Source organism: Bubalus kerabau, chromosome X (genome assembly GCF_029407905.1).
Source record: "Bubalus kerabau isolate K-KA32 ecotype Philippines breed swamp buffalo chromosome X, PCC_UOA_SB_1v2, whole genome shotgun sequence".
In the NCBI taxonomy this organism is placed as follows: domain Eukaryota; kingdom Metazoa; phylum Chordata; class Mammalia; order Artiodactyla; family Bovidae; genus Bubalus; species Bubalus kerabau.
The window spans coordinates 97,828,890-97,854,074 of NC_073647.1; the positions used below are offsets into that span (position 1 = coordinate 97,828,890).

General features: G+C 40.0%; 1 protein-coding gene across 1 annotated transcript; it reads right to left on the minus strand.

The window, feature by feature from the left end:
* Positions 1-20,342: 20,342 nt before the first annotated feature.
* LOC129639149 (uncharacterized) lies at positions 20,343-23,381 on the minus strand. Its single transcript, XM_055564090.1, has 2 exons — positions 22,349-23,381; positions 20,343-20,458 (listed from the first exon to the last, which is right to left on the minus strand). The coding sequence occupies exon 1, from the start codon at positions 23,350-23,352 to the stop codon at positions 22,543-22,545; it is 810 nt and encodes a 269-aa protein (XP_055420065.1). The 5' UTR covers positions 23,353-23,381; the 3' UTR covers positions 20,343-20,458; positions 22,349-22,542.
* Positions 23,382-25,185: the final 1,804 nt, after the last annotated feature.

Sequence of the window (25,185 nt, forward strand, 5' to 3'; positions counted from 1 at the left end):
CATAACTTTCCTTCCAAGGAGTAAGTGTCTTTTAATTTCATGGCTGCAGTCACCATCTGCAGTGATTTTGGAGCCCCAGGAAATAAAGTCTGACACTGTTTCCACTGTTTCCCCATCTATTTGCCATGAAGTGATGGGACCAGATGCCATGATCTTCATTTTCTGAATGTTGAGCTTTAAGCCAACTTTTTCACCCTCCACTTTCACTTTCATCAAGAGGCTTTTTAGTTCTTCTTAACTTTCTGCCATAAGGGTGGTGTCATCTGCATATCTGAGGTTATTGATATTTCTCCCGGCAATCTTGATTCCAGCTTGTGTTTCTTCCAGCCCAGCGTTTCTCATGATGTACTCTGCATAGAAGTTCAATAAGCAGGGTGACAATATACAGCCTTGACGTACTCCTTTTCTTATTTGGAACCAGTCTGTTGTTCCATGTCCAGTTCTAACTGCTGCTTCCTGACCTGCATATAGGTTTCTCAAAAGGCAGGTCAGGTGTTCTAGTATTCCCATCTCTTTGAGAATTTTCCACAGTTTATTGTGATCCACACAGTCAAAGGCTTTGGCATAGTCAATAAAGCAGAAATAGATGTTTTTCTGGAACTCTCTTGCTTTTTCCATGATCCAGCAGATGTTGGCAATTTGGTCTCTGGTTCCTCTGACTTTTCTAAAACCAGCTTGAACATCAGGAAGTTCATGGTTCACATATTGCTGAAGCCTGGCTTGGAGAATTTTGAGCATTACTTTACTAGCGTGTAAGATGAGTGCATTTGTGCGGTAGTTTGAGAATTCTTTGGCATTGCCTTTCTTTGGGATTGGAATGAAAACTGACCTTTTCCAGTCCTGTGGCCACTGCAGAGTTTTCGAAATTTGCTGGCATATCAAGTGCAGCACTTTCACAGCATCATGCTAATATTTTGGATATATTATTTAGATATTAATGAGTATAATATCTTCTCTTTGTATTGATCCATTTAACCTTATATAATGCCTTTATCTTTCTTTCTTTATGGTATTTGTTTTAAAATATATTTAAAATCTATGGTTCTTGTTTTAAAATCTATTTAAAATCTATTTTAAAACCTCTACCTTTCTGTCCATTTTATTTGCATGAAATATCCTTTTCCATTTCCTTACTTTCAGTTTGTGTCTCTTTTACCTGAAGTCTTGGGTAGGCAGCATATTGTAGGTTCTTATTTTTTAATCCAGTCTTCCACTCTGTGTGTTTTTAGTTCATTGACCTTTCAAATAATTACTGATGAGTATACACTAACTTCTATGTTGATCCTTGTTTTCTAGTTCTTTTTCTAGTTCTTTTTTGTTCAGTTCTTCTTTTTGTTTTTCCTTTTGTGGTTTGTTGATTTTCTTTTGTAGTGTGCTTGAGTTGCTTTATTTTTATTTTTGTGCATCTATTTTGTATGTGATTCATGGTTACCATGTAGCTCAAGTTTCAGATCAGATCAGATCAGATCAGTCGCTGAGTTGTGTCTGACTCTTTGCGACCCCATGAATCACAGCATGCCAGGCCTCCATGTCCATCACCAACTCCCGGAGTTCACCCAGACTCACGTCCATCGAATCAGTGATGCCATCCAGCCATCTCATCCTCTGTCGTCCCCTTCTCCTCTTGCCCCCAATCCCTCCCAGCATCAGAGTCTTTTCCAATGAGTCAACTCTTCGCATGAGGTGGCCAAAGTACTGGAGTTTCAGCTTTAGCATCATTCCTTCCAAAGAAATCCCAGGGCTGATCTCCTTCAGAATGGACTGGTTGGATCTCCTTGCAGTCCAAGGGACTCTCAAGAGTCTTCTCCAACACCACAGTTCAAAAGCATCAATTCTTCGGCACTCAGCCTTCTTCATAGTCCAACTCTCACATCCATATATGACCACAGGAAAAACCATAGCCTTGACTAGACGAACCTTTGTTGGCAAAGTAATGTCTCTGCTTTTGAATATGCTATCTAGGTTGGTCATAACTTTCCTTCCAAGGAGTAAGCGTCTTTTTTAGTAAGCTCAAGTTTATTAACCCATATATATATATCTGCTTGCTTTAGTCTGACAGTTATACAAGTTCAAACACATTCTAAATGATCTATATTTTCTTACTTTTCTCCCTCATGTTTTGTGATTTTGATATCATATTTCATTTTCATGCTTTTTTTAATGTTAATTGCAATTATAGTCACTTTTACAATTTTTTCTTGTTTTTAAGTTCATGTACTGGCTTTTAAAGTGATCACTAATAATTGTATATATTTGCCTTTCCTATTGTGATTTTCCCTTTCTAATAGATTCCTGCTTCTTTTCTATTTAGACAAGGCCTTTTAATATTTCTTGTAGGGTAGGTTTAGTATTGCTGAATTCTTTTAGTTTTTGCTTATCTGAAAATTATTTCTCTCTCCTTCTACTCTAAATTGTAATCTTGTTACATAGGGTATCCTAGGATGCAGATTTTTCCCTTTTAGTATTTGAATGTCACTCCCTCCTGGCCTACAAATTTTTCACAGAGAAATCAGCTGATAACCTTATGGGGATTCTCTCATAACTGACTTTTTTTGTTTTTCTCTTGCTGCCTTTAGTGTCCTCCATTTAAATTTTGCCATTTTAATTATGATATATCTTGTTGTAAGTCTGTTTTGGTTCATCTTCTTTGGGACCCTCTGTTCTTCCTGTACCTGGATATCTCTTTCCTTCTTTAAGTTTTTGAACTTTTCAGCCATAGTTTCTTCAAATACAGTTTGATCACCTTTTCTCTCTTACTCTCTTATAAGCCCTAATATGCATAGGTTGGCAGGCTTAATATTATCCCATAAATCTCATGTGTTGCTTTCATTTTTTTATTCTCTTTCTGTTGCTGTTCTGATTGGGTGATTTCCATTATTCTATCTTTCAGATTACTTACTCATTCTGTGCCATTAATCTGCTATCCAGTGCTTCTAGATAGGTTTTTATCTCGAGCAATTTGTCTATTTTTAATTGGTTTATTTTTATAAGTTCTAATTCCTTGTTACAGTAATCTGCATTTCTATTGATAATCTTTCTTAATTAAGTTAACATTTTTATTACCTCATTTTTGAACTCAGAGTCTAGGACAATGGTGAGGTCTGTTTCTTATTTTTTTTTCTTTCAGGGGAGTTCCCTTGTCCTTGTAATTTCAAATAGTTCCTCTGCGTTTTCATTTTACTTTAATTTCTGTTTATATGAATTTGGGAATATCAATTATCTACTGTGTTCTTAAAAAGGAGTTTTTGTGTTGGGGTATTCTTGTGTATACTGTGTTCATCCAATATTTTTTGCATGAGGTCTTGTTCTGATATGCATGCCAGCCCCATCTTTCTTCAGAGGGTGTTGGCAGTTTTCCCAGTGATAGGGAGTGTGGTTGGCTTGCTGGATGTGAGGTGTGGCTTCTTTTTTGCTTCATGGCTATCACCACCCTGCCAGGGGTGGGTCTGCTCCCAATTGGAGTAGAAGTTTTGAGTATGTGCCATGCCCCAAAGGATGTGATTGATGAAGCAATTGAGGCCTGTGGGGTCACAGCAAACCCACAAAACTGAGGACTCCTTGGTTTTTCTCAGTAGCAGCAAAGTTCCTTGTTGTATTCTTCCCATATCTAGTGCAAAGCTGTGGCCATGACCTGTCTGCCCAAGTTTTAGCAATGAGTTGCTACATGCTCTTGTGATGCTGCCTGGTGTGAGCACTGACTATGTCTGCTATGGCTAAATCCTCTGCCACTACATGTGTTCAGGCAATGAACTCTGAAATTCCACCTGGATCACACCCCAGGCCATCTGGACTGTCTCTACATAGCTAGATCAAGTTCTCTCACATGGTCTATTTGCCTGTTATTCACCACTTAGCATTTGCAAATTCTTGTGGCACCACCACAAGACAGTGACAGACTTTATTTTTGGGGGGTCCAAAATCACTGCAGATGGTGACTGCAGCCATGAAATTAAAAGATGCTTGCTCCTTGGAAGAAAAGCTATGACAAACTTAGACAGCATATTAAAAAGCAGTGACATTACTTTGCTAACAAAGGTCCATCTAGTCAAAGCTGTGGTTTTTTCCAGTAGTCATGCATGGATGTGGGAGTTGGGCTTTAAAGAAAGCTAAGCGCCAAAGAATTGATACTTTTGAACTGTGGTGTTGGAGAAGACTCTTGAGAGTCCCTTGGACTGCGTGGAGATCAAACCAGTCAGTCCTAAAGGCAATAAGTCCTGAATATTCATTGGAAGGACTGATGGTGAAGCTGAAACTCCAATACTTTGGTCACCTGATGCAAAGAACTGACTCATTTGAAAAGACCCTGATGCTGGGAAAGATTAAAGGTGGAAGGAGAGGGGGATGACAGAGGATGAGATGGTTGGATGGTGTCACCCACTCAATGGACAAGAGTTTGAGTAAGCTCCAGGAGTTGGTGATGGACAGGGAAGCCTGGTATGTTGCAGTCCACGGGGTCAGAAAGAATCAGACACGACTGAGCAACTGAACTGAACTGAACTAATTGTGGCACCACCCAGTGCACACACTGTCAATGGTTTCTATGCCTTCTCCTCCTGGATCACACCCCAGGTAACCCAGTCTGTTTCTGAGTAGCTAGACGGAACCTTTGCCCTGATCTCATGCCAGGCTGTGGTATGGAATGAATGGGTCTAGAATGTCAGTCCCTTCAGTTTGGAAAGTACAGCAGGGTGGAAGGCACCAGTCCAAGGCTCTCTCTGTCCCCATTGTTAGCATGCCAGCATGCATGTATTTCAAGAGTAGAGTCTAGGCTTCTTCAACCCTTCTCTCTGGCTCAGTAGATTTCCTAGTAGGAAAGAGTGTGTGTCTCCTCTATGCAGGAAATCAGGACTAGGATGTCCAGATGGTGAGTTGACTTTCCCACTCCCCAGAGCAAATGTCCACCTGTGTGTGCCTTCTTTCCCTTAGAGATCCCTACTAGGGGCACAGGTACTGACTGTTGTATTTTTTCCATCTTACCTAGTTATGTGAAGATCTTTTTTGCAGTGTTGGTTGTATAGGAGCTCTTCTACCAGTTTCCAGTTAGCTTTCTATGAGAATTGTTCCACATGTAGACGTATTTTTAATGTGCTTTTGGGGAGGTGGTGAATTCCACATTATCCTACTCTACCATCTTGATCTCCCTCTAAGGTAATTGTTTTTATACCAAATTTGCTGAGAGTATTTTTTTTGTTTGTTTGAATGGCTATTTAATTTTGTCAAATACTGTCTCTGAATCTCTTGAGATAATTAGATTTTTATCTTTTATTCTATTAATGTGATATATTACATTTATTGTTTTGGTTATGTTCAACCATTTTTGCATCCTAGATATGAATACCACTTGATCAAGCAATGTGATCCTTGTAATGTGCTATAGAATTCAGTTTGTTAGTATTTTCTTGGTGCTTGCTTATGTCTATTATTTTCAGAGATATTAGCATATAGTCTTCTTTCTCATATTGTGTTATCTGCTTTAGTATAAGTGTAATGCTGGCTTTGTAAAATGAGTTTTGGAGAGTCTTCTTATTTCAATATTTTGGAAGAATTTAAGAAGAATTGTCATTAATTTTGTTTACATGTCTGTTAAAATTCACAAGTGAAACCATCTATTCCTAAGCTTTTCTGTGTTGGGAATTTTTTCTTTATGGATTCAATATTCTTACTTTTTGTTGATCTGTTTAGAGTTTTAATCTCCTTACTCATTACTCTTTTGTTCAAATATCTTATTTCTTATCAGTTTTGACAACTTCATTTTTTCAGGAATTTATCCCTTTCTCCTAGGTTTTCCATTTTGTTAACATATAATTTTCCAAAGTATTTCCTTATGATTGAGTTTCTGTTTTTGGTTGTAATCACTCCTACTTCATTTCTGTTTTTATTTTTTAAACTCCTCTTTTTTTTCTTAGTCTAGCTAATAGTTTTAAATTTTCAAAGAATTAAAGACTTTTCAGAAAAAGTCTTTACTTTGGGTGATGTTTAGTATTATTTTTTCCGTCTCTATTTTATTTATTTATGCTATAATTTTGTTATTTTCTTACTTCAATTACCTCTGGGCTGAGTTCTATATTTTTTCTATTTATTGAAGTGCAAAGATAGATTATTATTTGAAATCTTTTTTGCTTGATGTATTCAATTATTTCTATAAAATTTCTTCTTCTAGTATCTCCTAGAGGTGAACTTGTACACACCTCTTGTGCCCTGTTTTTTACACCTGGTGCTCTGCTTCTGGTGTCTGCCACCCAAGGAAAGCCCCTTGTTTGCTGGCCAGCAGGGCTTTTTTGTGGGTCCCATGGGAATATGAGACTCATGCAAACAGAGAAATAGTTCTCAGCTGGCTACAGCACAGAGAACAGAATGAAATATAACACTTGATTTTCTGTGAAAGAGGCATATTTGCTGGTCCAGGAATTTTGATCTGAAGGGAAGGCTACTGGTTTGGCATACATCTAGGGACATACTGAAGTGCTGCCTAGGGACAGAGGTAAGTGGATACCATCTTTGACTATCCTTCTGCCTTGCTCCTGGTCACTGGTATATTTCAGAAAGGAATTTCTAAATTTATCTGGCACCCCTAATTTTGTAGCCCTTTACTAGGACAACTCTATATCTTCTGGATCTGGTGGCCAGCAGGGATTATGCACAGAGTCTCACAGCACTGTGCATATTTCCATACTTTAAAAGTAGCTTCCCAAGTGTCTGGATCCCAGTATGCCTTAATCTCAGTGCTGACTCAGATCCTCCCGATTGGGACACTGACAGATTTGTTGTTATTGTTGTTCAGTGGTTAAATCATATCCAACACCCTAAACTATTCAGTTCAGTTCAGTCTCTCAGTCGTGTCCGACTTTGCGACCCCATGAATTGCAGCAGGCCAGGTCTCCCTGTCCATCACCAACTCCCGGAGTTTGCTCAAACTCATGTCCATCAAGTCAGTGATGCCATCCAACCATCTCATCCTCTGTCGTCCCCTTCTCCTCCTTACCCCAACCCCTACCAGCATCAGAGTCCTTTCCAATGAGTCAGCTCTTTGCATGAGGTGGCCAAAGTATTGGAGTTTCAGCTTTAGCATCAGTCCTTCCAAAGAACACCCAGGACTGATCTCTTTTAGAATAGACTAGTTGGATCTCCTTGCAGTCCAAGGGACTCTCAAGAGTCTTCTCCAATGCCACAGTTCAAAAGCATCAATTCTTCAGTGCTCAGCTTTCTTCACAGTCCAACTCTCACATCCATACATGACTACTGGAAAAACCATTGATTTGACTAAACGGACCTTTGTTGGCAAAGTAATGTCTCTGCTTTCTAATATGCTATCTAGGTTGGTCATAATTTTCCTTTCCAGGAGTAAGAGTCTTTTAATTTCATGGCTGCAATCACCTCTGCAGTGATTTTGAAGCGCCACCGCCCCCCCAAAAGTCTTACACTGTTTCCACTGTTTCTCCATCTATTTCCCATGAAATGATGGGACCAGATACCATGATCTTCGTTTTCTGAATGTTGAGTGTGAAGCCAAAGTTTTCATTCTCCTCCTTGACTTTCATCAAGAAACTTTTTAGTTCCTCTTCACTTTCTGCCATAAGGGTGGTGTCATCTGCATATCTGAGGTTATTGCTATTTCTCCCGGCAATCTTGATTCCAGCTTGTGTTTCTTCCAGCCCAGCATTTCTCATGATGTACTCTGCATAGAAGTTCAATAAGCAGGGTGACAATATACAGCCTTGACGTACTCCTTTTCTTATTTGGAACCAGTCTGTTGTTCCATGTCCAGTTCTAACTGCTGCTTCCTGACCTGCATATAGGTTTCTCAAAAGGCAGGTCAGGTGTTCTGGTATTCCCATCTCTTTGATAATTTTCCACAGTTTATTGTGATCCACACAGTCAAAGTTTTTGGCATAGTCAATAAAGCAGAAATAGATGTTTTCCTGGAACTCGCTTGCTTTTTCAATGATGCAGCAGATGTTGGCAATTTGATCTTTGGTTCCTCTGCCTTTTCTAAAACCAGCTTGAACATCAGGAAGTTCATGGTTCACGTATTGCTGAAGCCTGGCTTGCAGAATTTTGAGCATTACTTTACTAGTGTGTGAGATGAGTGCAATTGTGCGGTAGTTTGAGCATTTTTTGGCATTGCCTTTCTTTGGAATTGCAATGAAAACTGAATTTTTCCGGTCCTGTGGCCACTGTTGAGTTTTCCAAATTTGCTGGCATATTGAGTGCAGCACTTTCATAGCATCATCTTTCAGGATTTGAAATAGCTCAGCTGGAATTCCATCACCTCCACTAGCTTTGTTCCTAGTGATGCTTTCTAAGGCCCACTTGACTTCACATTCCAGGATGTCTGGCTCTAAGTGAGTGATCACACCATCGTGATTATCTGGGTTGTGAAGATCTTTTTTGTACAGTTCTTTTGTGTATTCTTGCCACCTCTTCTTAATATCTTCTGCTTCTGTTAAGTCCATACCATTTCTGTTCTTTATCGAGCCCATCTTTGCATGAAATGTTCCCTTGGTATCTCTAATTTTATTGAAGAGATCTCTTGTCTTTCCCATTCTGTTGTTTTCCACGATTTGCATGGATCCCTGAGGAAGTCTTTCTTATCTCTCCTTGCTATTCTTTGGAACTCTGCATTCAGATGCTTATATATTTCCTTTTCTCCTTTGCTTTTCACTTCGCTTCGATAAAGCGTCTGCCCACAATGCAGGAAACCTGGGTTCGATTCCTGGATTGGGAAGATCCCCTGGAGAAGGAAATGGCGATCCACTCCAGCACTCTTGCCTGGAAAATCCCATGGACGGAGGAGCCTGATAGGCTACAGTCCATGGGGTCGCAAAGAGTCAGACAGGACTGAGCGACTTCAATTTCACTTTCACTTTCTCTTCTTTTCACAGCTATTTGTAAGGCCTCCCCAGACAGCCATTTTACTTTTTTGCATTTCTTTTCCATGGGGATGGTCTTGATCCCTGTCTCCTGTACAATGTCACGAACCTCATTCCATAGCTCATCAGGCACTTTATCTATCAGATCTAGTCCCTTAAATCTATTTCTCACTTCCACTGTATAATCATAAGGGATTTGATTTAGGTCATACCTGAATGGTCTAGGGGTTTTCCCTACTTTCTTCAATTTCAGTCTGAATTTGGCAATAAGGAGTTCATGATCTGAGCCACAGTCAGCTCCTGGTCTTGTTTTTGCTGACTATATAGAGTTTCTCCATCTTTGGCTGCAAAGAATATAATCAATCTGATTTCGGTGTTGACCATCTGATGCTGTCCATGTGTAAAGTCTTCTCTTGTGTTGTTGGAAGAGGGTGTTTGCTATGACCAGTGCATTCTCTTGAGAAAACTCTATTAGCCTTTGCCCTGCTTCATTCTGTATTCCAAGGCCAAATTTGTCTATTACCCCAGGTGTTTCTTGACTTCCTCCTTTTCATTCCAGTCCCCTATAATGTAAAGGACATCTTTTTTTGGGTGTTAGTTCTAAAAGATCTTATAGGTCTTCATAGAACCATTCAACTTCAGTTTCTTCAGCATTACTGGTTGGCCATAGACTTGGATTACTGTGATATTGAATGATTTGTCTTGGAAACGAACAGAGATCATTCTGTTGTTTTTGAGATTGCATCCAAGTACTCCATTTCGGACTCTTTTGTTTACCATGATGGCTTCTCCATTTCTTGTAAGGGATTCCTGCCCACAGTAGTAGATATAATGGTCATCATAATTAAATTCACCCATTCCAGTCCATTTTAATTCGCTGACTCCTAGAATGTCGACATTCACTCTTGCCATCTCCTGTTTGACCTTCCAATTTGCCTTGATTCATGGACCTGACATTCCAGGTTCCTATGCAATATTGCTCTTTACAGCATTGGACCTTGCTTCTATCACCAGTCACTTCCACAACTGGTTATTGTTTTTGCTTTGGCTCCATCCCTTCATTCTTTCTGGAGTTATTTCTCCACTGATCTCCAGTAGCATATTGGGCACCTACAGACCCGGGGAGTTCCCCTTTCAGTATCCTATCATTTTGCCTTTTCATACTGTTCATGGGGTTCTCAAGGCAAGAATACTGAAGTGGTTTGCCATTCCCTTCTCCAGTGGACCACATTCTGTCAGACCTGTCCACCATGACCCACCCATCTTGGGTGGCCCCACACGGCATGGCTTAGTTTCACTGAGTTAGACAAGGCTGTGGTCCTAGTGTGATTAGATTGACTAGTTTTCTGTGATTATGGTTTCAGTGTGTCTGCCTTCTGATGCCTCTTGCAACACCTACTGTCTTACTTGGGTTTCTCTTATCTTGGACTTGGGATATCTCTTCATGGCTGCTCCAGCAAAGCACAGCCACTGCTCCTTACCTTGGAGGAACGGTATCTCTTCCCAGCTGCGCCTCCTGAGCTTGAACGTGGAGTAGCTCCTCTCGACCCTCCTGCACCTGCACAGCCACCACTCCCTAAACTATTGGGAGCCACTAAAAATGAAGTAGTTTACTTGTATATTACATAGTTTTGAGAGACAACCTAGGGCTTGGGCAGGGTTGAACAATAAGGTTAATTTCCAACATGAAACCACTCCTTCAAGACTGGGATCAGGGTTTTCCCTGGTGGTACAGTGGTTAAAAATCTCCCTTGCTGTGCAATAGACACCAGTTCAATCCCTGGTCTGTGAAGATCCCACATGCTGTGGAGCAACTAAACCTGAGCATCACAAATAATGAGCCAGCTCTCTAGCACTCATGAGCCACAGCTACTGAGCCCATGTGCTCCAACTATTGAAAGTTGTGTAATTAGAGCCTGTGCTCTGCAACAAGAGAAGCCACCACAATTAGAAGCCTGCACACTGCAATGAAGAGTAGCCTCCACTCATTGCAACTAGAGGAAGCCCATGTGCAACAACAAAGACCCACCACAGTCAATAGATAAATATATAAATCTTTAAAAAAGATTTAGAGCAGTAACTGTTTTATCCAATGCATTGAAACCAAAACAGAAGGTCAAGGGAAAAGAAGAAACAGAGGAATATGTTTAAAACCAAAAATAAAGTCTCAGAAAAATAACTTGATGAAAGATATGTAATATACTTATTAGGAATTTAAAATAATGCTCATAAATTTGTTAATGAGCTCAAGAAGAAGAATAGATGAGCAAAGTGAGAATTTCAACATAGAAAATATGATAAAATACCAAGTAAAATCACAGAGGTGAAGAAAACAATAAATGAGTTGAAAAACATAATAGAGGGATTTAACAAAAGATTAGATGGATCAGAAGAAAAGATCAATTAACTCCAAGGCAGGGTAGTGGGACTCAGAGTAGCAAAACGAAGCAAGAATGACTAGAGCGTCAAGGCTCGTGGTACACATCATCAAGTGTACCAACATTCCTATTGCAGTGGTCCTAGAATGAGAAAAGAGAGAGAAAGGGGTAGAAAACTTATTTGGAGGAATAATGACTGAAAACTTCCTTAACATGAGGAAAGAAAGAGATATACAGATCCAAGGAGTCCAGAAAGTTCCAAATAAGATGAAACCAGAGAACTATACAAAAACATATTATAGTTAAAGTGTCAAAAGCTGTAGACAACTTAGAGAGGTAAGATGGGGTGAGGGTGGGAGGGAGGTTCAAGAGGGAGAGGGCATATGTATACTTATGGCTGGCTCACATTGTTGTATAGCAGAAACAATACAATATTGTAAAGCAATTATCCTTCAAGTGACAATTAAAAAATATAGAAAAAATCTTTAAAGACAAGGAGATATCTTAAAAAACAGCAAGAGAAAAACAACTCGTTATGTACTAGGGAACTCCCATAAGACTATTAGCAGATTTTCAATGGAAACTTTACTGTTCAGAAGAAAGCATTACAATGTATTCAAGGTGCTTAAAAAAAAAATCTGCCAAAAAGAACATTCTATTTTGTAAAGTTAGCATTCAAAATTGAAGGAGAGGTGAAAAGTTTTCCAGACAAGCAAATGGTAAATGAGTTTATTATTACTTATGAGCTGGACTTAAAATTTTAAAGGGAATTCTTTAAGCTGAAAAGAAAGGGCAGCTTTAGTAGCAGGAAAACATATGAAAGTATAAATCTCACTGGTAAATGTAAACACATAGTAAAATTTAGAATAATGTAAAGGAGATGGGTTAATCACTTATAGTATGAAGATTAAAAGAAAATAATAAAAGTAAACATAAGCACAATAATTTTTATCAACTTTAAAAACCAGTTATATAAATATAAGTTGTTGCATGTAAACCTCATGCTAACAACAAAGCAAAAACCTATAGTATCTACTACAAAGATAAAGGAATCCAAACATTGGCACTACAGAAAATCATCAAATTACAAAGGAAGAGAACAAGAGAATAAGAAATGAGAAGAAGAACTACTAACTAGCCAGAAAACACTCAGCAAAGTTAAACTAAGTATGTGCATATGTGCATAGTTGTTCAGTCATGTCTTAGAGTTTGCAACCCCTGCCAGGCTCCTCTGTCCATGGAACTCTCCAGGCAAGAATAATGGAGTGGGTTGCCATGCCCTCCTCCAGGGGATCTTCTCAACTCAGGAATCAAACCTGTGTCTATTATGCCTCCTGCATTGGTGGATGGGTTCTGTACAACTAGCAACACCTGGGAAGCCTACACACACACACACACACACACACACACGCACACACACACCTATATGATTGTGCATGTGTGTGTGCTCAGTCATTCAGTCATGTTCAACTATTGTGACCTCGTGGACTGTAGCCCTCCAGGCTCTTCTATCCATGGAATTTTTAAGACAAGGGTAAACTTATTCATGGGTAGACCTATGGCTGATTTATGTTGATGTTTGGTAGAAACTATCACAATACTATACAGCAATTATCCTTCAATTAAAAAAAATTAAAAAAAAAGAATACCGTAGTGGGTTGCCATTTTCTCCTCTGGGAGATACATATGTGTACGCATATGTATATGTATTTCAGCTTTTAAAAGGAAGCACATCTTGCCATTTGTGAAAATATGGATGGACCTTGAAGGCATTTTGCTAATAATGTTAAGTGAAATGTCAGAAACAGAGAAATATCAGTATGATCTCACCTACATATGAAATTTTACACAACAATAACAGCAATCTTACAGATACAGAGAATAGATTGTTGAGGCTGCCAAAGATGGGGAGATGGGTGTGGGAGAAATGAGTGAAAGTGGTGAAAGGTACAAATTTTCACTTATGAAATGAATAAGTCACAATTATGTAACATGTTTCATGAGAGATTATAGTTAATAAAACTGAATTGTATATGTGAAAGTTACTAAAATTGTGAACCTAAAAGTGTTCTTCAAAAGAAAAAATTGTAACTATGCTTGGTTATGGGTGTTAACTATACTTATTCTGGTGACCAATTTGCAATATATACAAGTATTGAATTATTATGTTGTAAACGTGGGACTTATGTTATAAGTTGATTGTATATCAATAACAAAAAAGTAAATAAAAATCCACTTTATCTTAGAACTTCTTTTGCTTTATGCCATTATTTATGGTATGTTTGATTTTCATTTTCCCATCTATCAAGATATTTTAAAATTTCCCTTTTGACTAAATGACCCATTGGTTACTTTGAATGCGTTTAATTTCTTATTTGTGATTTTTTTCTGCTTTTTTCCTGTCAGTTGGTTTCTAATTTATTTTTTAAACATAAATTTATTTATTTTAATTGGAAGCTAATTATTTTACAATATTGGAGTGGTTTTGCCATACACTGACATGAATCGTCATGGGTGTACATATGTTCCCCATCCTGAACCCCCCTCCCACCTCCCTCCCCATCCCATCCTTCTAGGTCATACCAGTGCACCAGCCCCGAGCACCCTGGCTCATGCATTGAACCTCAGAAATGATTCTTGATATGATTTCAATCTTGCTAAATGTGTTCACTTTTGATTTGTGGCCTAACAGATTATCCAGCCTAGAAAATATTTTATATGCACATTAAAAGAATGTGTATTCTGGTGTTTTGGGGTGGTATATTCTATATATGTATGTTAGGTCCATTTGCTCTAAAATGTTGAAATCCATTGTTATCAATTTACTGTCTGGATTGTCTATTCATTATTGAGAGTGGAGTATTAAAGTATTGCATTGCTTTGTATTTCTCATTTTACTTATTTTAGTATTTGCTTTACACATTTCTGTGCTGTGATGTTGGATGGATAGAATTTTTCAGTATATTTTCTTACCAATAATTGACCTCTTCATCATTATATAATGATCTTCTTCTTAAAGTCTATTTTATCAGATATAAATATAGCTACCCTTGCTTCATATTTCTTTCCATTCCTTCACTTTCAGTCTATCAGTTCAGTTCAGTTCAGTTCTGTTCAGTCGCTCAGTTGTGTCCGACTCTTTGCAACCCCATGAATCACAGCACGCCAGGCCTCCCTGTCCATCACCAACTCCTGGAGTTCACTCAGACTCTCATCCATTGAGTCGGTGATGCCATCCAGCCATCTCATCCTCTGTCGTCTCCTTCTCCTCCTGCCCCCAATCCCTCCCAGCATCAGAGTCTTTTCCAATGAGTCAACACTTTGCATGAGGAGGCCAAAGTACTGGACTTTCAGCTTTAGCATAATTCCTTCCAAAGAAATCCCAGGGCTGATCTCCTTCAGAATGGACTGGTTGGATCTCCTTGCAGTCCAAGGGACTCTCAAGAGTCTTCTCCAACACCACAGTTCAAAAGCATCAATTTTTCGGCACTCAGCTTTCTTCACAGTCCAACTCTCACATCCATACATGACCACTGGAAAAACCATAGCCTTGACTAGACGGACTTTTGTTGGCAAAGTAATGTCTCTGCTTTTTAGTATGCTATCTAGGTTGGTCATAACTTTCCTTCCAAGGAGTAAGTGTCTTTTAATTTCATGGCTGCAGTCACCATCTGCAGTGATTTTGGAGCCCAGAAAAATAAAGTCTGACACTTTCAGTCTATATGTGTCTTTAAAACCAAAATGTCTTTTGTAGGCAGTATATCATTGGCTATTGTGCTTTTGAAAAATCAATTAAATTTAAATTAAGAAAAGAAAAAATCAATTCAGCAATCCATGTCTTTTACTATAATAATCCCTTTAATTTAAACTAATTATTAATAGATAGACTTACTATTTCCATTTTCTTTATTGCTTTTTGACTCTTTGTATATCCTTTGCTCCTTCTTTCCTACCTTGCGACCTTGTTTTCTAATGATTAATACCTTTACTGATGAAATAGAAACAGTTCACTGTGTACTTAAAATATGACTCAAGTGATCACAACTTTTTCAAAAAACTAGGATCATGGAATCCGGTCCCACCACTTCATGGCAAAGAGATGGGAAAACAATGGAAACAGTGGGAGACTATTTTGTGGGGCTCCAAAACCACTGCAGATGGTGACTTTTGCCATGAAATTAAAAGATGCTTCCTTCTTGGAAGAAAAGCTATGACCAACCTAGACAGCATATTAAAAAGTAGAGTCATTACTTTGCCAACAAAGGTCCATCTAGTCAAAATTATGGTTTTTCCAGGAGTCATGTATAGATGTGAGAGTTGGACTATAAAGAAAGCTGAGCACCAAAGAGTTGATGCTTTTGAACTGTGGTGTTGGAGAAGACTGTTGAGAGTCCCTTGGACTACAAGGAGATCCAACCAGTCCATCCTAAAGGAAATCAGTCCTGAATAATCATTGGAAGGACTGATGCTGGAGCTGAAACTCCAATACTTTGGCCACTTGATGCGAAGAATTGACTCATTGGAAAAGACCCCCAGGCTGGGAAAGATTGAAAGCAGGAGGAGAAGGGGACGGCAAAGGATAAGATGTCTGGATGGCATCACAGACTTGATGGACATGAGTTTGAGTAAGCTCCAGGAGTTGGTGATGGACAGGGAAGCCTGGCATGCTGCAGTCCATGGGGTCGCAAAGAGTTGGACATGACTGAGTGACTGAACTGAACTGATAATGTATTTATGGAGACAGAAACTGCATTGTATAGTTAGAGTAAAAAAAAGAAGGAAGCAAGCTTCTAGATAGGACCAATGTCTGATGTTAGGTAAGCCACAGGTCAGGAGGAAAAGTCAAGTGTTGGTGAAAGAAAGGTGCTAAAGAAAATATGAATGGTGATGTATAAATAGGATTTATTAATAATTTCTTTATTTTAAAGCATGATTGGGTGGGAAGGTCAAGGCAGTAAATGTACCTCTCAGTGTCTTAGACAAAACATCATTTATAGTATCCTAGTTGATTAATGGAGAGATGTATAGCAAATAGAGCAAGTTATATTGATTTCCAGCTGGTTGAATAATCATTTCCTAAAAGATTTGGTAACTAATCTACACCAACTTCTTTTAAATTAAATTTTACTGGAGTACATTTGCTTTATAATATTGTGCTAGTTTCTTGCTGTACAGAAAAATGAATCAGTCATATGCATACATATATCCACTCATTTTTAGATTTCCTTCCCATTTAGGCCACCACAGAACGCTGAGCAAAGTTCCCTGTGCTGTACATTAGGTTTTCATTTAATTATATATTTTATATGTAGTAATCAACATATGGACTTTCTAGGTAGCACTAGTGTAAATAACCCACCTGCCAAATGCAGGAGACTGAATAGATGTGGGTTAGATCCCTGGGTCCAGAAGATCCCGGGGAGGAATGCATGTTAACCCACTCCATTACTCTTGCCTGGAAGACCCCATGGACAGAGGAGCCTGGTGGGCTGCAGTCCATAGGGTTGCAGAGTTAGACATGACTGAAGCTATTTAGCACGCATGCATGAGTGAATATATGCCAGTCGCAATCTCCCAATTCATCCCATCACTCCTTTTCCCTTGGTAACCAGAAGTTTGATCTCTACATCTGTGACTCTACTTTCAAGTGGTATTATATGATATTTAGTATTATACTTATTTTTCTCTTTCTTACTTCACTCAGTATGACAGTCTCTAAGTCCATCCACATCTCTAGAAACAACACTATTTTATTTTTTTCTGTGACTAGCATTCCATTGTGTGTGTGTGTGTGTGTGTGTGTGTGTGTGTGTATATATATATACACATATATACCACATCTTCTTTATCCATTCCTCTGTCAATGGGCATTTGGGAAGTTCCTTGTACTGGCTACTGGAAATAGTGCTGCAATGGACATAAGAGTGCATGCATCCTTTTCAATGATGATTTTTGTTTTTTTCTGATTATATGTCTAGCAATGGGATTATTGGATCATATGATATCTCTATTTTTATTTTTTTTTAAGGAACATCCATACTGTTCTCCATAGTGGTTGCAACAATTTACATTCCCACCAACAGTGTAGGAGTGTTCCCTTTTCTCCACACTCTCTGCGGCATTTACTGTTTATATAATTTTGATAGCAACCACTCAGTTTTCTGTGAGGTGAAAACTCATTTTAATTTTGATTTACATTTCTCTAATAATTAATAATGTTGAACATCTTTTAATATGTCTTTTGGCCATCTATATGTCTTCTATGGAAAAATTTATATTTAGGTCTTCCACCCATTTTTTGACTGGGTTGTTCATATTTTTGATATTGAGCTGCATGAGCTGTTTGTTTATTTGGGAGATAAATTTATTGTTGGTTGTTTGATTTGCAAATATTTTCTCTCATTGTGAGTGTTGTCTTTTCATCCTGTTTATGGTTTCATCGTGGTACAGAAGCTTTTAAGTTTAGTTAGGTGCAATTTGCTTGTTTTTGCTTTTGTATTCATTATTCTAGAAGGTGGACAGAAAATATATCTTGCTGAGATTTATGCTGGAATGTTCTATCTATATTTCCCTGTAAGAGTTTTATAGTATCTGCCTTTGCATTTAGGTTTTTAATCCACTTTGAGGGTTTTTTTGTGAGTATGGTGTTAGGGATGGGCTTCCCAGGTGGCTCAGTGGTAAAGAATCTACCTGCCAATGCAGGAGACAGGAGATGCAGGTTTGATCCCAGGTATGGGAAGATCCCCTGGAGTAGGAAATGGCAACCCACTCCAGTATTCTTGCCAGGAAAATTCCACACAGAGAGGAACCTGGTGGACTAGAATCCATGGGATCACAAAGAATCAGACACTAATGAGCACACACACCACATGGTGTTAGGGAGTGCTCTAATTTAATTCTTTGACATGTGGTTTTCCAGCTTTCCCAGGACTACTTATTGATGACACTATATTTTCCCCATTGTGTATTCTTTTTCATAGATTAGGTGGGCATAGGTGCGTGGCTTTATTTCTGGACTCTGGTTCCACTGATCTGTAACTCTGTTTTTCTGTAAGTATCCCGCTTATTTTGTTGTTGGTGATGACTGTAGCTTTGTATAGTCTGAGGTCAAGTGGCCTGATTCCTCCAGGAATCTTCTTTCTCAAGATTGTTTGGCTACTCAGTGTCTTTTGTGTTTCCATATGAAGTGTAAAATTGTAATTCTGTGAAAAATGCCTTTGGTAATTTAATTGGGATTGCATTGAATCTGTAGATTGCTTTGGGCAGTATAGTCATTTTTACAATATTGATTCTTCAAAACTAAGAATATGGCATATCTCTCCATCTATTTGTGTTTTCTTTGACATTTTCATCAGGATTTTTTTTTGAAATTTATTTTTAATTGGAGGATAATGGCTTTACAATATTCTGTTAGTTTCTGCCATACATCAACATGAATCAGTCATAGGTATACATATGCCCCATCTCTCTTGAACCTCATACTACCTTCCACACCAGGCCACTCCTCTATGTTGTCAGAGACCACCAGGTTTGAGCTCTCTGAATTCCCACTGGCTATCTCTTCCACATATTGTAATGTACATGTTTCAGCATTATTCTTTCAATTTGTCCCTCCCTATCCTTCACCCACTGTGTCCACCAGTCTGTTCTTTATGTCTGCATCTCCACTGCTTCCCTGAAAATAGGCTTATCAGTGTCATCTTTTTAGATTTCATATATATATGTTAATATATAACATTTGTTTTTCTCTTTCTTACTTACTTCACCCTATATAGGGCTTCCCAGGTGGTGCTACAGGTAAAGAATTGGCCTGCCAATGCAGGGGATGCAAGAGACCTGGATTTGATCCCTGGGTCCAGAAGATCCTTTGAAGAAGGAAATGGAACCCCCTCCAGTATTCTTGTCTGGAAAATTGCATGGACAGAGGAGCCTGGTGGGCTAGTCCATAGCGTCCCAGAGTCAGACTCAACTGAGCACAAGCATCTCATCTCTCTCACTCAGTATAATAGGCTCTAAGTTTGTCTACCTCATTAAAGTGAATTGAATATGTTCCTTCTTATGTCTGAGTAATATTCCATTGTATGTATGTATCACAACCATTCATCTGCCAATGGACATCTAGGTTGCTTCCATGTCCTGGCCATTGTAAGTAGTGCTGGAATTGAAAGGTTGTTGTTGAATCACGTGAAGACACCGGGATTCTTGGCCCCCAGAGGAGAAGAATTCAATCCGGGGCCAGAGACAAGGCTTGATCGCTCAGACCTTTTGTGTAATAAAGTTTTATTAAAGTATAAAGGAGATAGAGAAAGCTTCTGACATAGGCATCAGAAGTGGGCAGAAAGAGTACCCGCTTGCTAGTGTTAACAATGAAGTTATATAATCCAAAGAATGTCTGGAGGTTGTAAAGACCTCATCAGACCTACTCCCATAATTTACATTTTAAGATAACAGAATTAGCCAGAAGGTTTAATCCAAAGACTGTCCTCAGGCAGGATACATTATTGTTATATAATCCTAAGGAATGTAGAGAAGGAAAAAAAGTTTGTCCTTTCTTCCTCCTTGATAATTCCAGACCCCTCTCTCCTTGGGAACCCCTAGACTCCCTATCAACCTGCCTAGGAAATGACTCTGTCATTCCCTCCTTTTCTTTTAGGAGAATTATGTTGCCTAGGGAAAAGGGGCGTCGTTCTCGTTCCATAACTGCTTCCGAGCTGACAAGGGGTGTTGTCCCTAAATTGGTGAGGCAACATATTCTCCTAATCCTCATATTGAGGATATCTGATCCAGGGGCCCCAAATAGTAGTTGGAGGAAGCTGCAGCAGTAGCAGGAGTTTGAGCAGCCATTTGTAACTTAAAAGCTTTCATGCAGCTAGAAACAAATCCAGTTATACAATTACAGATGCAGGGAGCAAACAGCAAGAACAAAACAATCAGAATAAAAATTAAAAGTCACATCATGTCCATAGTTAAAGTGCAAAGTATTGCACCAGTCCATTTTAGGGTTGGTAGATGTCATCAGATGAAGAAGAGGCATCGCATGTGATTGTTGTCGAAGGTATTCACAGACTTGGAGAAAGTCTTTTCCTTGAAGTGGAGATGTCCACCTCTGGAAGCCTTCCACTGATGAAGAGGGGAGCGCTCCACAGACCCAGCAGTTAGACCAATTGTGGAATGCAGCATAGGAGTGAGCCCAGGACAGGAAGGCATTGTCTTGAGGATCAAACGGCAGACTTAGGATATTTGGAATCAGCAGAAGAAGACTCACATAGATTATCAGGCCCATCCGCTGCCCTTTGCTTAACTCTAGAGCTCGGGTCAGAGCCACAAGCTCCGCTAACTGAGTACTGGTTCTCCAGGGGAGAGATTTTGCTTCCAAAACCTGTTCAGCAGTCACCATGGCGTAACCTACTTTACGCTTTCCATCCTGAACAAAAGAACTGCCATCTGTAAATATTTCCATGTCAGGATTGTCTAAAGGGGTATCCTTTAGATCCTCCCGAGCTGCATAGTTTAAAGTTAGGAATTGAGAACAAACGTGATCAGGTGTTTCATTTTCCTTCTCAGGAAGGAAAGTGGCAGGATTTAAATTTCCACAAACTTTAAGCTTAGTTACTGGTCCTTCTAACAACAATGACTGATACTTAAGAAGCCTACTGTCTGTCATCCAAATATTAACCTTAGAATTTAAGATTCCACTCACATCATGAGAAGTCAATACAGTAAGGTTTCGTCCATTAATTATTTTTAAAGCTTCAGGTGCTAATAAAGCCGCTGCCCCAATTACTCTTAGGCAGTGGGGCCACCCACATGAAACTACATCTAATTCTCTACTTAGATAAGCAATAGGTTGCTGGTGAGGCCCTCAGGGTTGTGTCAAAACTCCCGATGCCACACCTTTTCTTTCAGTGACAAACAAATTAAATTCTGACCCTGTGGGCAAGCTCAGAGCTGTAGCTTGCAGGACAGCAGTCTGAAGAACCTTAAAAGCCTTTTGAGTTTCTGGAGACCAAACCAGTTTGTCGGTTTGGGCCTGCTGAGTTTCAGCTATAAGTTTATATAAAGGCCGGGCAAGTTCCCCGTAACCCGGAATCCAAATGCGACAGTAACCTGTGATTCCCCAAAATCCTCTCAATTGTCTTAAAGTCATAGGTAGGGGATGATTTAGTATAGGTTTCTCTCAGGGCCTATGGCCCTAGTCCCTTCTGATATGATTAGGCCCAGATATCTAACCGATTGTTGACAAAGCTGAGCCTTTTCTCTTGATGCCTTGTAACCACAGCCTGCCAGAAAGTTTAAGAAATCTTCTGAGGCTCGCGAACAAGCTTCCTCTGTCTCAGCACAGAGCAACATATCATCTACATATTGTAACACCACCACTTCAGAGCTATTAAAGTTTTGTAGATCCCGTGACAAACTTTGTCCAAATAAGTGAGGACTGTCACGAAATCCCTAGGGCAAAACTGTCCAGGTTAACTGAGAAGCTGGTTGTGTAGGGTCTTCAAAGGCAAATAGAAATTGACTTTCTTCCACCAAAGGCACTGAATAGAAGGCATCCTTTAAATCAATTACTGAGAAATATTTGGCCCATTCAGGAATTTCAGACAATAGAGTATAAGGATTAGGCACCACGGGGTGTAAAGGGACTACAGCCTCATTTATTATTTGTAAATCTTGAACTAGTCTCCATTTACAATTCGATTTCTTTATACCCAAAATAGGAGTGTTGCAAGGACTGTTACAGGGAATTAATAGTCCCTGCTCCTTTAAATTTTCGATGATGGGTTTTAACCCTTCCTTAACCTCAGGTTTCAGTGGATACTGCTTCTTATGTAGGAATACTTGCGGGTCTTTGAGCTTAACAACTACAGGAATAGCATTTTGTGCTCGATCCACAGATTTTCCATCAGCCCATACTCTAGGATTTACATTTTGTTCAACTAAAGGGAGAGAAAGGGCTCCATATTCATGAAAACAGAGGCATGGACCTTGCTCAGTATATCCCTTCCCAAAAGGGGTGAGGGAGATTCTGGCACGATCAGAAACTCGTGTGAAAACAGCACAGAATCCCAGTTGCAAGATAAAGAATAACTGAAATAATACCTTTTGGCTCATCCAGACAGTCCCATTACAGAAGCGGATCGGGAAGAAAGTGGGCCAGGAGCTTCATTAAGCACAGAATAAGTTGCCCCGGTATCTAAAAGGAAATCGACGGATTGGCCCCCCACAATTATTAATACCTGGGGCTCCTCAGGTGTTATTAGGATGGGAGCTTGTGTGGGGACCCCCGGGCACCTTCAGTCCTGATTGTCTTGAGAGTCCGACCCTAGAGACCTACGCCTCTGGGGGCAGTCTCTCTTCCAGTGTGGTCCTTTGCAGACAGGACATGGAGCCGGGGGCGGCTTAGATGCCTGAGGGCAATCCCGCTTGAGGTGCCCCTCCTTTCCACAGTAATAGCAAGCCCATCCCTTTTCACCTGGGCCCCTCTGGGCATTTTTCTCAGGCTGTTTAAGAACGTTTTTCATAGCCATGGCGAAGGCTTCCACCTTTTCCTTTTTCTTTTTTTGCCTTTCTTTCTTTTCCTCATATTCCCTATCATAATAGACTGTCTGAGCCAGTTGTAACAGAGTATCTAAAGACTGATTTGGTCCATACGCCCGTTTTAATAGCTTACAGCCGATATCTGGAGCCGACTGAGTGAGAAATCTATCCTTTAAGATCACTTTTCCCTCTTCACTTTCAGGATCAATCTCAGTGAATCTGCGAAGGCCTCCTCTCAGTCTATCTAGGAATTTATCAGGAGCTTCCTTCTCCTCCTGTTCTATGTCTGCCAATTTGCCATAGTTTAAAGGCTTAGAATGCGCCTGCCTAAGTCCTTCAAGAATACATCTAACAAAATGACTCTGATCCCATCTTCCTTTAGTTGTGTTGTAGTCCCAGTCTGGTTCTATAGTTGGGACCCCCTGATTCCCAGTGGGGAGGGCTGCTATCTCATTCTCCCTCTTCCCTACTGATTCATTACCAAGCCATTCATCTCCATAAGCAACCGCTTTTCCCAAAACTCGAGTCTTTGACTCGGGAGTCAGCGTTTGTCCCAAGATATACATCACATCCTTCCAAGTGAGGTCGTAAAGCAGAGTAACACCTTTAAAAGCTCTAATATATTTTTCTGGGTCCTCTAAATAGTCTCACAGATCCTCCTTGATTCTTTGTATTTCTTGATAAGAGAAAGGCTTATTAACTCTCACAGACTGATTATTTCTCCCGGTGGATGTTTCATAAAGAGGCAACAGCTTGTGTGGCTGTTCCTCAGTCTCTCTGGCTGCTCTGCACATATGATCCCAGGGATAGATTGGAGAAACCTGTTTTTCTTTTTCTCTTTGTCTCCTGTCCTCCATCTCATCTCTTACTTCGATGGTCTGAGTTTCTACTGAAGCCAGAGTAGTCTGAGGTAGTACTGAGACAGGAGATGTAAAGGAGGGAGCTGAAGGTTTCACACCCAAATCTATACCCTTAGGACATAAGTCTGGCATATTTCACTGAGAGAAAAAGGGCAACACATATGCTACTTCTACCCATTTCCCTTGTTCCTTACGGACCCGGTCTAATTGTAGAACAGTATTATACTTAAAAGACACTCCAACTGGCCACCGTTCCATCCTCCAATGGATACCGTGGCCATGCAGTATCACATAGGAAGACCACGTGTGTCTTCTTTAAGCCCTGGGTATCAAATCTATCCCAGTTTTTCAGGATACAGTTCAAAGGAGTGAGGCTGGAATTGTTAGCTCCCATCTGTAAGAGAGAAAAAAAGCGACCAGCACCATTTTTCTACCGGAGGCATCCCTCCCTGCTCTAGATGGGGGTGTAGACAGACGTTACACCAAAAGCTTTTCCTTCCTGGTTGGACTTAGTCTGTCCCTTACCGATGCAGGCGCCATACTCGTCCCTCCCGGTTCTACCACCGAGATGGGGTGGGGATGTACCAGGGGTAGACTTGATAGCATCCCTACTTGACGTCCAGCTCTTCACCCTTTAACTTTGCTTGCCTCTGATGTCACCAGGGGTGAATCAGAGTAACCTTCCTGGAATGCCTCCTAAGAGACTGCTGGGAGAAACATTCATCACCTGAGTGCCTGTGCACGACCCTGAGTATTTCCTGACCACAATAAGACCAACACGAACATAAAACTGAGGTGTTCTTTCCAAGCATCACCACACCAGTATAATAGCCTCCTCTGATCCACTAAGAGCCGGTGTTACCAAAGGAAAATAACCCATTGCAGTCCCAATCTGAGTAACCTTTAACCTCAGAGATGTTCTGGGAGCTAGAGCTCCATCTAGCTTCCGAACGTTGATTCCTAGCGAGGCTAGGCACTTTCTTGACTACCAATTCAAGTTTGGGACCTAAGCCACAGTACACAATAACAGTATAGATCACAAATCCCTTGCAAGTCTATGATCCGATAGATTAGGTTAGTACTTCTAATTCCCAAGGAGTTATGAAATGGTCAAAGAGACTGAAAAGTTTGACCGAGAAAGGAGAGTTCGGTCCACATGCTTTGCCCATTTCTGGTCGGTTCCCGAAGGAGACATTGGGTGCCTCTTGGCATTGGCAGGTCGGTATAACCCCCGACAGGTTTCTGCCATTAGCCGTATGAGATCACCGTGGAACTGCAGAGCAGGGCTCCTTACTTGCTTCACGCAGAACATGTCATTCATTCACACAAGCACACGGTAGAGTTAGTAAAGTACAGCAGAAAATGTGTTCACTAAGAGAACAAAGAACTAAAGCTCCAAGCATCCTTACCTTGTCCTGAAGGATCCCGGATGAGCCCCCAAGATCAAAGGTTGTTGTTGAATCATGCGAAGACACCGGAATTCTTGGCCCCCAGAGGAGAAGAATTCAATCCGGGGCCAGAGACAAGGCTTGATCGCTC